The following is a 14944-nucleotide window of genomic DNA, read 5'->3' as shown; positions in this document are numbered from 1 at the left end:
GGCATGGGTGGTGGGTTGAAGGAGGTTAAGATAAGGTGATAAACTAGAACAATATTAGCAAGATAAAGGAGGGGCCGAACTAAGACAGAGTGCATGAATATGAAAAATGCTTGCAGGAGAGAACTGACAGAATTTAGAAATGTACTTCAAGTAGGCAATATTCCTTTCAGTTGTTGGGAGGTTTGTTAAGTGAGCGTTAGCTCCTAGTTATCAATTTAATCTACTGTGTCCGGTTTGGATCACAGCATGTTAAAAGATAAACCAAAATTCTCATTAGAAGCAATTGAAAACAACAGACTGATACTAGAAACACCTTTTTCACAAAAGCAGTATGGTTAATGGTTGTATATTTTAATTTTGTTTAACAAAAGGGGAAATCTTTTAAATAGTTGTAGTGAGGAAATTACCTCCTAGAAATAATTCATATATTGGAAGTTATTTCAGATGGGGAATTCATTCATCCAGCAATGTTTAATGGACCTACTTCCCAAGCACTATAAAGTTCCTAGAGATGCTTTTTTCTTCTAAAGGAAAAACACTTCAATTTACTATTTTTTTCCCTTTTATATTAGTGGGCTTCATTATCACTGTTATACACTTTGTGACAATGGTGGATGAGAATAAAAGGGATATTTTGAAAGCATAGTATTTCATTTAGGAACAGTTACACTGATACTAAAATTATTGCTAAAAGACTGGTTGTCCACAAGGGAAATAATACAACATTGTATCTGTTGGATATATTGGCCTAATTTGTTTTTTCTTGGTGTGTCTAATAGTGTCAAATGACCCAAAATGCCCCTTGTAAAAATAAAAGCACCAAGATATTGAAAGACAATCATAACTATTTGTAGAGGCACTTCTTAAGGAATATAATTGATTTTAATAGGTGAAATATTTTATGAATTAAAGGAATAAATCCATTTCTAAAAATGTTTATTTGATTTTTTCCCCTTAAATTATTCTAATATTGGAAGATAAAACAAATAGGCTAAAGCATCTCATGTCATGTCAGAAACTTTAGAGCTGGCTGTGTTGTTGTACTCTGTAATAACAAGGTACTTCAAAAAGTTCATGGAAAGATTCATTTTCTTATAATTCTGTTTTTCCACAAACTTTTTGAGGTACTCTCATATGTACAAATTACACTCTGCTCTCTAGAAGGGATTAAGTTCTTCACTTGTATTTATTAGAGAAAGCTTCACAGAGAGTTTCTTATAGTATTTATAATAGCTTAGAATTTAATTCATATATGACAAGAAATTATTCTTTATAGGAAATGAATCTTCAGCTGTAACAAAGGATATGTGTGTATGTTATTGTCTACTAAGGTGAAATTCAAGAAAGTTTGACTCTTATAATCTAATATAAACAATAGAATTAATTCCACTAGCCCCAAAGCACTTTCTTCAGGAAGTCTAGGTGTTGTTTGAAAATTTCAGTGTGTAATATGTATAATAATCACAGATAAAACATCATCTTGAAACTTTTATTCAAGAACAAATAAACAAATACAGGTGTAAACTAATGAAAAGTGTGGGGCCGACCCCGTGGCGCACTCAGGAGAGTGCGGTGCTGGGAGCGCTGCGCTCCCGCCGCGGGTTCGGATCCTATATAGGAATGGCCGGTGCACTCACTGGCTGAGCGCAGTGCGGCCGGTCACAAAAAAGACAAAAAAAAAAAAAAAAAGAAAAGTGAGGAGGGCAGTAAACTAAGAAGTTTGGGTTGAAATAATATAGTATGTTTAAATTAATATAGATGAAATAATTATACCAGTAAAAATTCCAGGTGTAGAAATTTCTCTAGCATTGTCACATAAATTATCTTTCCAAATACCTAGCTAATGCTTACCCATTAATGGCCAAATCTTTTTTTTTTTTTTTAATTCAGATGTAAGCCTTAGAATTGAATATATTGAACAGAAGCTATTGGAATGATTAAGAAATTATTAATAAATAATACCATATTATTTTTAATTGCTATTCTGTAAGGACTCAGACTTTGCTGCTTTCTCTGCTTAACTAACTCACTCCAGACTAATGTTCCCCTAATATATTCTGTGTTTCTAAGTACCGAAATCCTGTTACTTAAGAGAGGAAAAACAAACTCCTTGATGTTTCTGTGTAACCATTAAAATTTTTTTTATATAATCAGAGTCCAAAAACTCTAAAAATTGTGCTATGTAAATGAAGACTACTTAATAAAAAGGACTTAGGTGGATGGAGGAGTCATTTATTGCATTGATAAAATTCTCTTTTTAAAAAATATTTTTAAAGTCTACCAAAAATATGATTGTTTTCTAGGATACAAGTTCAGTATTAAAGGAGGAACATGTTACAACCTTTGAAGATGAAGGGTCATATTTAATTCAAGGGCAGCAGGATTCTCTTGTGTGTCAAGAAATCCTTGATTTAGAAGAAACTGAAATGCCAGAGCCTCTAGCTCCTGAAAGCTACCCCGAGTCAATCTGTGAAGAGGATGTTACCTTAGCTTTGAAAGAACTAGATGAAAGATGTGAGGAAGAAGAAGCTGACTTTTCTGGACTCTCTAGGTGAGAATATAGCGTCATAAACACGGTAATGAGGTGATATTTTCTCCCCCGTCCCTTCCCAAAAATGCCCCTCTATTCCAGTTTACTTTCATTTCTTTGTATGTTTTAGTCTATAATCATACTCTCTACCTTCATTTTTAAAAATTAAGTGACTTACTGTGATAGTATTTTTTTTCTGTTATTGATATTCACTTAAAGAAAAACAAGCAGGCCATTCTCAAAGCATAGTAAGTGGCATTCTACATTTAGAAACACACCAAATACCTATTTTGGCAGATGCCAACCAGCCAATTGTTAAAATTGATGTTGGAATGAGCTTCCATGATACTGAAATCTATCCAAAAACTTATTAAACATTTATGCTCTGTACATTCAAAATTTGTTATCAGAAAGAATTCCCAAATAGGACCTTTTCTCTACTCATGGGCTAACTAAATTGAATAATCAATTACATATAATTCTTAAAGGAAATTTTGGTGGCTCTTATGAAATGTGTATACCAAGCAAATCTATAATGATTAGAATTATGATATAATCTTATATGTAGTATTTAAATTTTATAATTATTTGTGGCTCAAAATAATGTTTTTATAAAGTTATCTAACTTCACATACTCTGTCAATGTATGTATTTCCCCATCCAACAATTTGAAGCTCCTTGATAATTATTTTTGTACAAAATTAATATTTAATCATCATCAAGTATTTCAGAGTTTTACTCTTACAACAAAAATTATGCCTTTATCTTTCAAGTGATAATAGAGATTTACCAGGGAGATTTTTTACTTTCAATATATCTAGAATGCTTTTTTGTTTGAAAGTGTATATTCACGTATTAACAATAAATCTTAGTGTCATGCCTTTCTCATATTACTGATTTGGATATGACAGTAGCCCAAGCAATAATCACTGATCATGCACAGGTTCAGGGATGCCCAAAAATGACGTTAAGGTAGATATTCAGCTATTTGGCTTTCCAAAAGGATGATAGCCAAGTATTGCTACTGAAATAGAATGGCGCATCCATATTAAATATAGAGGCATATCTACTCTAGCTTACAGGACACATTTTGTTAAAATTAATCACCCCAATGACATTTTTAAAATTAATTTTTTTGAGGTATAAGTTTTCACTTCAGATGTCTGCTTCATTTTGATCATTTTCTCCAATCTTCACTCAGGTCCCTCTCCTTCATATGAATTGCTCCGTAATTTCTGTAAAACTTTATAGAGCTATCTTGTAATGCAAAGCATGCAGTTTTAAGACCTTGTGTGACACATTTCTTTATGGAGTGTCTGACTCAAATATCTCATCTTTATGACCTAGAGTTGTAGAACATCTAACCCAAATACATTTTCATCTTTTTTCATTGCTTCATTTTTGTGTGTATTATCTGATTGTTTGAACTATAAATTCCCCAAAGGAAATGGCCAGGTCTTGTATTTCTTTTGAGTCAAATCTGCTGTCTACCATACTGCAAGGCACATAGTATGTGCTCACGAAATAGCTTAGCAGGCAGTCTGTGCCATGTCTAATAGCATTGCCTTTGGACCCATAGTCCTGGGTCCAAATTCTGGTTCTGTCGTGTCATAACCAGTAACCTAGGCACATTGTTTAACCTCACTGAACTTTTTGTTTCCTCGTCTGTAAAACTGAGATAATAATAGAACCTAACCCTCAGTGAGTTGTTGTGAAGATTGAATAAAATGATCCATATTACAGCATCTAACACAGCCCTTGATGTAAAAGTACACGATCAAAACTTTTTGAATGTTTTCATCATCAGTGTGGGGCTGTTCAAATGGAAAGCTTCCAAAATTAACCATTTAAAATGAAAGCATTCTAATCTATATTATTCATAGAAGTTACTGAACTTAATCTATAGCCATGGCGTATTATAGAACTTGGGTTATTTTAAGGTAGTCACTTGAAGTTAGAGTTCTCATTCCCAAGATGCTAAGTAGAAAGAACACAAATTTGCTTATTCATGCTTTCTTACAAAGTTTAGGTTGTTGTACGTTTTCTAAATCAATGTGTAAAAAAAAAGTCAATATGTATATATTAATAAAAATAACCCATGTCGAATGACTTAAATCAAACTATTTTAAGTGATTGAGTCTGTTCTTTTCTTTCAAGATAGTATCATGATTACTGTGCTATTTGTGTTAACAGTCAAGATGAAGAAGAAGAACAGGATGGTTTTCCAGAAGTACAGACGTCACCTCTGCCATCACCATTTCTTTCTGCCATAATAGCAGCTTTTCAGCCAGTGGCCTGTGATGATGATGAAGAAGCCTGGCGTTGCCACGTCAATCAGATGTTGTCCGACACTGACGGATCCTGTGCAGTGTTTACTTTTCATGTTTTTTCGAGGCTGTTTCAGGTCAGTGAGGTTTAAGGTTTCCAAATTCATATTATTTACCTGATAAAGTTACAATTTTTCTCCTAAAATCAGTATCTCGAATTTTAATAGTTCTACTGATTTTCTTTAACAAATTTTTTTCTAAGCTAGTGGTATTACTTAAATTTACACTGTGACATTGTAGTACTACTGGTACTTTAGACAATGACTAGTACAGATATTTCCCTTAAGGCAATTAGAATAAAACCTAAAAACAATATCTGATAAATTTTCTGTACCATACTAGGCACCATCAGGGATACCAAAGAAATAAATGCATGCCTTCAATGAGCTTACAGGCAATATCGTAAATCAGTTTATAATTAAGTGATCAATTAACTGGCACTTTTATTACTGTGTGGAGATCTTAAAATATTTAGCTGTTAAGGTTGCTTTCAGTAATAATAATAGTAATAATGACAACAACAATTTATTGAGCTAACATTTATTGAGTATTCACTACATGCTAGGCACTATGCTAAGTGCTTTACATTAAGTCTTCTCACAACACCGCTATAGGATGTAGATACTATTTTTAGAACTCTGTGGAGAATGAAACTAAGGCACAGAGAAATGCTGCCATTTAAGTTATCCTCTGAGATATCTAACACCTCTCCTCTTTACCTAAGCAAATTTTGTCCATCTTGGAAGACATCCAAATACATGTTTTCACTGAAGCTTTCCTAACCACTTCAACCTGCAGTCTCTCCCTTCTGGAACTTCTTTAATGCTTATTAACTGGAGTGTTTATTCATTTAATTCTTTATTTATTGCATTACTACTTAGAATATTGTAAGTTTCTCAATGCCTGCGACTGTGTCATGCTTTTTTTTTTTGTCAATTATAATGCCACATAATAGTGCTACACATATATATATGAAGGAACACATTAACTATTTGTATAACAGTTATACTACTAATAATACAGTCTAATTCATTGAGTGCTTACTGTGGATCAGACAATGTCTGATTGTTTTATGTGAATGAATATTCTTGGATTCTGAGACATTGCCCTTAATACATTTTTATGACTTTATTTTTTTTTTAATTTTAAAGAATTTTAATACAAACAATATAAACTATTTCAGTCCCTCTTAACATGTAAGACACTGACTCAAAATACTTTTATACCATTTTTTCAAGTACTGCACAATATAGGTACAAAATTAATATTTACAATTACATTTTCTTCCATAATATATAGCAAAAATCTTTAAACCTTTAACAGAAAATACATTTTTTTTAAAAAAGCAAATATTTGTACATTTTAATTCCACCACTAAAGGAATATCCTGTACACGATTTTTAGAATAGTCGATGTCTTTAAGATGGATATTTTACAATTTCAGTAAAAAAAAAATACAACATGAAGCTGCTGCTGTCACAGATCACTGTAGTAAAAAGATATAAATGCAATACCGTGTCGTAGAAACAATATATATATCCTCTGATATTTTACAAACTTTGTACTAAATTAAATTATACAACTAGAAAAGACCAATAAACCCAATTAATAGTGCCAATTTTTTATATTAAAAAAAATCAGCCATGTCCTTGCTATATCTTTAAATACTGTAAGAGGCCATATCTGAGAGTATACTTTAAAATGTGCAGTCAGTATAAAATAACTTTGTGCTTGGTTGGCAAATAAAAAATGATGCATGTTTTATTTTTGTAACCAAGCTTGAATGTATCCTTACAATAAGCTTAAGAAAAAAAAATGTCGAGGTGAAAAAAATCCCCCTTGGGCCTGTGCATTTTTATTTGTACGATACATTTCTTTTTTTTTTTTTAGTTAGCCATAACAGGCTGGAATTGCTGGTTAGAATACTGCATGTTATTTAAGCTAAAATTCAAGCCATCTACAAAAGACTTCTCATTGAGGCCTCCATAGGCTGCAAACACATCAAAGGCATTACTGTAGTGGAGAGGACTGAGGTTAAGGGGGCTGTCACCTGGGAACATTCCATTGGTACTACTACCTTGACCCTGCATATTAGGAAAAATGAATTCCTTGGCATTAGGAGAAAGAGCAGAGGTTTTCTGCTGTTGTTGCTGCTGTGGTGGTGGTGGCTGAGATGGCTGCTGCTGTTGCTGAGGCTGCTGTTGGCTACCCAGGCCAAGCCCATACAGAGAGTGCACTGAGGAACAGATGGCTTTCTGCCTCAAGAGGTCATTCACATTCAAGCCAAGGTTGATGGGAGAAGTACGTGCAACCTTGTTGCTACGGCCACTAGTCTTCATTTTGGTAGAGCCAAACTTGGTGGCAGCAAAAGTGGCAGTGGTAAAGGTAAAAGGCTGAGTGGACCAGGGCATGAAGATGGTACTTACAGTGGCAGGGTGACCAAGGGAGGCGATGGAGAGAGCTGGGTGATGAGGCTGGGTCACTTATGGGCATAGAAACCTGGGCCTCTGGGTTAAAGCTGTTTTTTATCTCCTTATCCAACTCACATACATTTTCATTATCATCATCCACATAAAGCACCTTCACTGGTCCCTTTTCACCAATTTGGTAGGAAACCTCAAATGGGTCGATCCAAACACTGAGGTCCTGTGGCAGACTGCCACGAACATCATCCATGTCCAAACCACTCTCTCTGGATGCTTGTTCAATCACGGGGTCCACTTTGTCCCCTACATGTGTACATCTAAACCCTGATCCTTTGTATGGCTTTTCGGGACACCAGTGCCCTTCATATTTCTTCTTAAGAAGTCTTTCAAGCTCTTCACCAAAAATGTTGACACATCTCTTGGGAAGCTTATTGTACAAATATGAAATAATAAAATTTAGTGCTACTTGGATTTCAAGCTGCATAGCAGCTCAAGTCCCCCACCAAAAAAGAAAAAAGGTTCAGTTTGTGGCAGAGAAACAAATTTTCATTCAAAGTGCTGGTATTAGTAGATTATCCTTCACCTTGAGTGGTCTTGTTCCAGCTGCTTCCACCACAGACCGGCGGCGGGCGGGGGAGAAGGGGTCGCAGGGCCGGGGCACGAGAGGGTCGGGGGCGGTGAGCTGGCTGAGTGCAAGACGTCAGGTGGCGGGAACTGGGTCAGGCAAGCGCGCTCACTTCTCTACACAGCCTGGTGCCCCCGGCCCAGCGTCCCCGTAATGCACCCACCCCGAGCTGGGCCAGAGCTTCGCTCTTCTATTTTAAGACTTTAATTAAAGTTATTAGAATTCCATATTTCAGTGCAATACTTGTAAAAGTTTGCCCTAATTATAAGTTATGATCATTTACTTAAAGGTGAAAAAAGGCCTTCTTATGAAATACCAAACTTTTTCATATGGTTTTCCCCACAGACGATTCAAAGAAAGTTTGGAGAAATAACTAATGAGGCAGTCAGCTTTCTTGGCGAGAGTCTGCAACGCATTGGTAGCAAATTTAAAAGCTCATTGGAAGTGATGATGATGTGTTCAGAATGCCCAACAGTCTTCGTGGATGCCGAAACTGTAAGTTTTTATATGTGGGCTTATTATAAAGACTAAATTTGAATGACATCATTCAATAAATGGTCTTTTGAAAAAGTAATTCAGAATTTTAAAGTGTAAAGATTCATATTTTCAACCTGATTATAAATATCTGGCAAAGTATAATTCCAGTATATTAGATGCATGACTTGTGACTCTTTCTGACTCTGACCCCTCTTGTCCTTGCCCTCCACAGAGACCTAGATGGGGAAGCTAAGGAGATGTGTACTCTTTCTCTGATTCTTGGATTAAAATAGGCAAGAGACAGTTAAATCTACCCCCATGAAATACCCAGAGCTCCTTGGTCTTCCCCTGACTCGCTTCCAAGCACACTTACAGATTAATTATTAAGGTATTTAAAGAATTGATGTTTAAATAGCTTCAAGGGTGATACCTTTAAGGTATATACTGGTCTGACATGCCATTTCTTCCCTGAGCCAGTTTTTGAAGGCACTGGAAGGTGTGCTTGTCCTTCCCAATCCCCCTCAAACCCACTGCACTCCTACTCTGTTTCAGTGAAGTCAGCCCTTAGTATGGGACAGACTATAGTAAGGGAATATCCAAAAACCAACTAACAGATATTCATTCTGTGATCCAAAAGTTATTAGTCTCATGAGTATGATCAAAAATGGTAACCTGAATTGATGTGTTTCTGATCTGACAGCTGATGTCATATGGTTTGCTAGAAACACTCAAGTTTAGTGTTTTGGAGTTGCAAGAACACCTGGATACATACAACACCAAGAGAGAAGCGGCTGAGCAGGTCAGTCTCTTTTTACCATGTGAAAAAGTAGTTGCTTTTAATAGAAATGTTAACCCAGCAGCAGAATAGCCCGGACAGAAAGAAAGACCTCTCAACACTTGTCTCAAGGTTTTACTGAGAATGGTGAGTCCTTCGAGCTTTCTGTCCAGTGAATTCCTAATCATGGTTTTTAGAAATTGGCCCTCCCAGAGCCTAAGAGCACAGTGGAAAAACATAGCCATGTAAAAAGCTTCTGTGTGAGCTGCTGTCAACATTGCAAGTGGGGAAATAGAAGCAGTATTACTCTGAGAATGCATTACAGAATTATGATCTACAAAATCTCCAACCTCTGGCAAAGTTGCGATCTTTTTTCTGTGATGTGTATGTGTACGTGGGCAAGCAAAGGGAGAAACAAGCATGTAGTATATTACAGATACCACCTGCTAAGAAATGTCTTTTTCAATTCCAATCTAGCATTGAAAAACAGAGGAGCTCTGTTTCCAAAAAGTAAATCCAGTATGTTTTCATTTGGCAGGGGTAGAAAAACAAAGAAAAAATGTTTCTCCCTTTCACACAAGCTGCATACAGTAGGCATTTTTTTTTCTAGAATAGATGGGTCTTTCATTAGTAAGTATTAAATATCTATCACATGTAAAGGCCATGAAAAATGAAGTGTAAAGCATGGGTCTTGTTCCCTAGATATTCTAGTTAGTAGTATAAAGTACAAATACTGTATAGTAAGAAAAGTGTATGTCACTAAGTTACAGCTACATATAAATACTGACAATGAAAGAGAATTCCCAAGATCCTCCAGGTCTAAAAGAGAACTGATGCAGACCAAATACTATGATTTCTAAAGAGAGGTCACTTTGGGGTATTAAGGAAGACTTCATGGAATGGGGATATGATCTTGGACTTTTGAGATGATTAATTAAATTTTCGATTGGGGGAATTATTTCAGGGAGAAAATAGTATATGGCAAAATACTTATATCAAGGCTTTATCCTCTTCTAAGGGGAGAGTGATCCTATATTTGGACTGAAAGAATAATGACAGATTGGGGAAAAGGAAAGAGCTTTCAGTATCAGGAAATTATCAGGAAAGAACTGGTCTTCTTATAAATATTGCTGTGTACATTCTTATACATGTCTTTTGCATATGTAGGTTCATATATCTGTTGACTATCTAGGGGGTGGAATTTGCTGGGTCACAGGGTATACATATGTTCAACTTTAGTAGATTCTAACAAGCAGTTTTCCAAAAGAGGGTGGTATCGATTTACAGTCCCATCAGAAGTGTATACAAGAGTTACCATGGCTTCGTATATTTGCCACCATTTAGTATTGCCAGTTTTTAAAATTTGATTCATTGTGGTGGGTGTGTGATAGTATCTCATTGTATGACTGCATTTTCCTGATGACTAATGTTTGAGCACCTTTTCATAAAGATATTTTCACTTAAATATTTTGTGAACTGTGCCTTCAAGTACCTTGCCCATTTTCGTAAGTGGGTTATTTGTGTTTTTCTCACTGATTTACAGGAGCTGTTTATTCTAAATACAGTCTTTTATTGTATATATGTATTGCAAATATTTTTTCCCTCTCTGTGCATATATTCATCTTTGATGAACAGAAATTTTTAATTTTAAGTCCAGGTTATCAGTCTTTACCATTATGGTTATGCTTTTCGTGTGTTCAGAAATCATTGCCTGCCCTAGAAGCTATGCTAGACTATTAATGGCCCTGAAGATTCTTACCTCTCGGTGTCCACATGCCTTTGTAATGAGAGCTGAATCAGGCCTCTCTGTGTCCACACCCCTTTGCAACATGACTTTGTTATTTCTCCCATCAAGAGATGCAGTCCATCTCCTTACCCCTTAAGTCTTGGATGGCCTTGTGACTTGTTCTGTCCAATTGAATTTAGAAATAAGGCTGTGTGACTTCCATGACTAGCCCTGAACAGGCCTTTTGCAGCTTCTGCTTTTGCCGTCATGCTAATCAGAGTGCAAATTGAGATAAACTCTGGCATTTGCCCTCTAGCCTGCTGGATGGGGAGAGGCCATGTGGAGAACAGAGGCTTCCCAGCTAATAGCCAGCGAGCCAGGCATATGAGTGAGGCCAGCTCGAAACTTCCAGCCCCCAGTCCAGCCATCAGGTGGCTATAGACTAGTGTGTGACCTTAGGCAAAATTAGAAGAAACTCCCAGCCAACATATAGATTGGTCTTTTATTAGCTATGTGTATTGCAAATATTTTTTCCCTCTCCTGTTTTAAAGCCATTAAGTTTTAAGGTGGTTGGTTTTACAGCAATGGATGCCACTTATAATAGGAAAATTTGAAATACCTAAAAATAAATCTAGCCAAAGATGTACTGGATCTCTATACAGAAAACCCCAAATATTACTGAGAGAAATTAAATACCACCTTAATAAATGGAGGATTATACCATGTTGATGAATCAGAAGCCTCAATATTATAAAGATGTCATTTTCCCCCCAAAATGATCTGTAGATTTAATGCAGTTTCATTCAGAATTTTAGACAGCATATTAATGGAAATGGGCAGGCTAATTCTAAAATGTACATGGAAATATAAACAGCTAATAACAGAACAATCTTCTTGAAGACGGGTCAGCAAACTACAGCCCTCTGGTCATATCAGGCCCGCTGCCTGTTTTTGTAAATAAAGTATTTTTGGAACATAGTCATCTCATTTGTTTACAAATTGTCTATGGCAGTTTTTTGCGTTGCAACTGAGACTTACATAGTTTGCAAAGGCTAAAATATTTACTATTGCTCTTTACAGAAAAGTCTTCCAAAACTTGCCCATGAACAACACAACAAAGTTTGAAGATTTAGATTTGTAGTCAGTAAGACCTATTAAAAATCTCAGACAGTACAGTACTTGTATAAGAATAGACAAATAGACCAATGGAATATAATCAAGAATCCAGTAACAAACCCACAAGTATATGATCATATAATTTACAACAAAGGTGCTTTTGCAATGCAATGTGAAAATAATGTTCTTTTCAATAAATTGTACTAAATCAATTGAATATTTGTATGGGGGAGAAACATGAAAACTGATTCCTTCCTGAGCTACCATTTCACTATTTTTTGTCTCCTCTTTGTTCCTTTTTCCTTCTTTCTTCTTTTCTGTCAACCAAGTACTTTTTTTTTACTATTCAGTTTTTCTCCTCTATTGTTTCTCTAGTTTTTATTATTCTTTTATTATTCTTCAAGTCTTCTAAGGATCACAAGTGAAAGCCAGGACCCACCATCTCAGCAGGAATTGAATCATTTTTGTCACCCCAGCACCATGAGACCAGAAATCTCTGCTTACCTTAAAAGTCTCCCAGATACTCCTGCTTGGTTTCTTAGCCTCTCCTCTTGTACATGATAAGCATCAGAACAGCAACTACCCCAAGAGGAAACTGCACACAGATGGTTGGGCTCACATCTCTGCAGTTCCCTTTTCTCCATAATACCTCACTACCTTTGATAACCTTGCTTTCTCAGCCCAGTGAAACTGTAGGGCACAAACTCTAGTCTACCACTTTCTGTTCAGCCTCTATGCCCAGGGTCATGGATAAGCAAATACCACTGTGGTAAACACTGGAATGGGTATAGGCCTCACGTCAGTACTTTTATCTAACTCCCCAAGTTCTGGCTGAAAGAATTCAGCTTCTATAGTTGTCCTGAGAGGATTGGTCTTATGCAAGCTACTCTGGCATATACAGAATCGGAACCTTACCAGTAAATTTTAACATTTGCTTGAGCCTTGAGTAAAGAAAACATCAGGACAGGAAGTCTGATTAGATGTAAACTGGAGGATTTTCTATATAAAGACTATCTACTATGCATTGTATCTGTCGGCTGGCCAGGTGTGGACCTGTACTTTTCAGGCCAGTGTGCAGCCATGAGACTTTATGGGTGGGGCTTGTCTTTTAACAAAATAAAAGTCAGAAATAATTACATTGAATAGCACCCTCCAAAAAATGCTGTATAACTAGGTATTATAGTATAAAAAATTATATTTGGTAAGAATAAGCCATTAAATAACAAATTATTCTTTTCAAATTTATTGTATACTTGGGCAAACTGGAGCAGATTAGTGATGACAATTAAGTGTATAAACATTTTAACATTTGTACGAATAAAGATTAATGCACAAATTCCATAATAGATGTCAACTGAATTTTGCTGATATAAAGAAATCTGCTGATAGCTTTTGACAGTGACTGCCATGGGCCATATCTCAGTAGAAAAACTTAACATGTTTTTCTTCAGAGATGCTGTCAAGCAAATAGCCTAAGGGCCAGTGCAATCTGCGGGACTAGGACAAAGGGACCATAAGGTCAAAGAGATTGTTTTTGAAATAACTGAGATGTCTAATTTTAATTCTTTGCATGTAGAACATTAAGCTACAGTTGAGAATTTTTAATGTCTAACCTAAAATATTTTTAGAGTAACTACTTAATGTAGCGAGTAGTTTTTCTCAAAATCCTAATGAAAAAAGTTCTAATGATCTCTTTTATATATTATTTTTATTATGTTTAGTGATATCATCCAAGAAAAAGAACTAGGAAGTCAAAAGAACTAATGATGCCAAACTGTCGAAACCTAGGAGCTTAACTGGAAGGCTCTTAGCATTTACCTCAGCTTGGAAATTCTGTGACTCCAGTGTTCTTTTCTACTATATCACAGTGTTATTATCTTATTTGAGTGGAGAAAATGTACTTTAATATCAACTTTAAGAATATAGCTCCTGGATAAAGAAAAACTGCATTTGGCTTCTACATTCAATATTCTTTGGATATAACGTGTTTGACATGCATTACTGTCCAAAAAGAAAGAAAGCAATGAAAAAGAAATAAAAACAACATATTTACATGGATCTTGATTTCTGTTTCACTATTTAAAAGTGATACCAGTCTTCTGAGAATTACACTTCTGATAAGCAAACAGACCTGGTTAATTCTAAGTTGCCATTATTAAATTGACCAGAAGGAAAGCACATCTTCCATTTCCCCCGTCATACATTAGGCAAAGGTCAGGTATAGGTTGTGAAGATTTCCAATAAAATCTGCAATATGAAGAATATTCTATACTGAAATGGAGTACCACAGGTGCCTGGAATAGAAAACTGTTTATTGTGTTTTTGTTGGTAAACTGCCACAAGTCTGTGCGTCTTATCATATTGATAATATCCTGCTCTCATTTGTTCCATATAAACGATTAGGTTCAAATGGAGATGAACATCTGTGTCTACAACCAATGCTAGAACTTTAAGTTAACTTTTAAGTTTTTTGTTTTATATGGACAGGCTGTTAGTATTACCAATTTCACTGTGCATTATACAATTACTATATTAAAATGTACTGTTACTTATTTCTTTAGTGGTTAGACAATTGTAAGAGGACATTTGGTGCCAAAGAAGACATATATAGGATAAACACAGATGCACAGGTAAGTTTTTTATTCTTGTTTTTGAATATACATATAGAAATATATTTCTATATCTGGTGAAACAATGTGTATGTTCAAATCTCCTTATTTGATATTACTGGAAATAAAGAATATTTGTAAAACTTTTCATTTTGGTTATCAGAACAATCTTTGTAAAAGTTAGGTTCAATGAAATATTGGCTTAGTAATGAAAAATTCACTTTAATAAAAATGAACTACCAGTTTGTGAGTGAAGCTTAATAACATTCAGTAGATAAGCTTGATGGATATCTGGACAGTACAGGTCAGCTTTTAGTTGCATCTGCCTCTTAA

At 35.4% G+C, this 14944-nt stretch overlaps 1 protein-coding gene and 1 pseudogene across 6 annotated transcripts in view; one reads left to right on the top strand and one right to left on the bottom strand.

The window, feature by feature from the left end:
• The window catches only part of FRYL (FRY like transcription coactivator), a 236325-nt gene that overhangs the window by 214293 nt on the left and 7088 nt on the right, over positions 1 to 14944 (top strand). For all 6 annotated transcript variants that reach the window (XM_063107741.1, XM_063107739.1, XM_063107740.1 and 3 more), the window contains 5 exons: positions 2304 to 2551; positions 4724 to 4934; positions 8254 to 8403; positions 9086 to 9184; positions 14564 to 14632. In XM_063107741.1, the coding sequence (XP_062963811.1) occupies positions 2304 to 2551; positions 4724 to 4934; positions 8254 to 8403; positions 9086 to 9184; positions 14564 to 14632 (777 nt within the window). The remainder of the gene's footprint in view (positions 1 to 2303; positions 2552 to 4723; positions 4935 to 8253; positions 8404 to 9085; positions 9185 to 14563; positions 14633 to 14944) is intronic.
• On the bottom strand, positions 6715 to 7767 carry LOC134386441 (protein Tob1-like; annotated as a pseudogene).

Source organism: Cynocephalus volans, chromosome 9, assembly GCF_027409185.1.
Source record: "Cynocephalus volans isolate mCynVol1 chromosome 9, mCynVol1.pri, whole genome shotgun sequence".
Taxonomy (NCBI): Eukaryota; Metazoa; Chordata; class Mammalia; order Dermoptera; family Cynocephalidae; genus Cynocephalus; species Cynocephalus volans.
The sequence above is the reverse complement of the archived record's forward strand: the minus strand, read 5'-3'. Positions and strand labels throughout refer to the sequence as shown.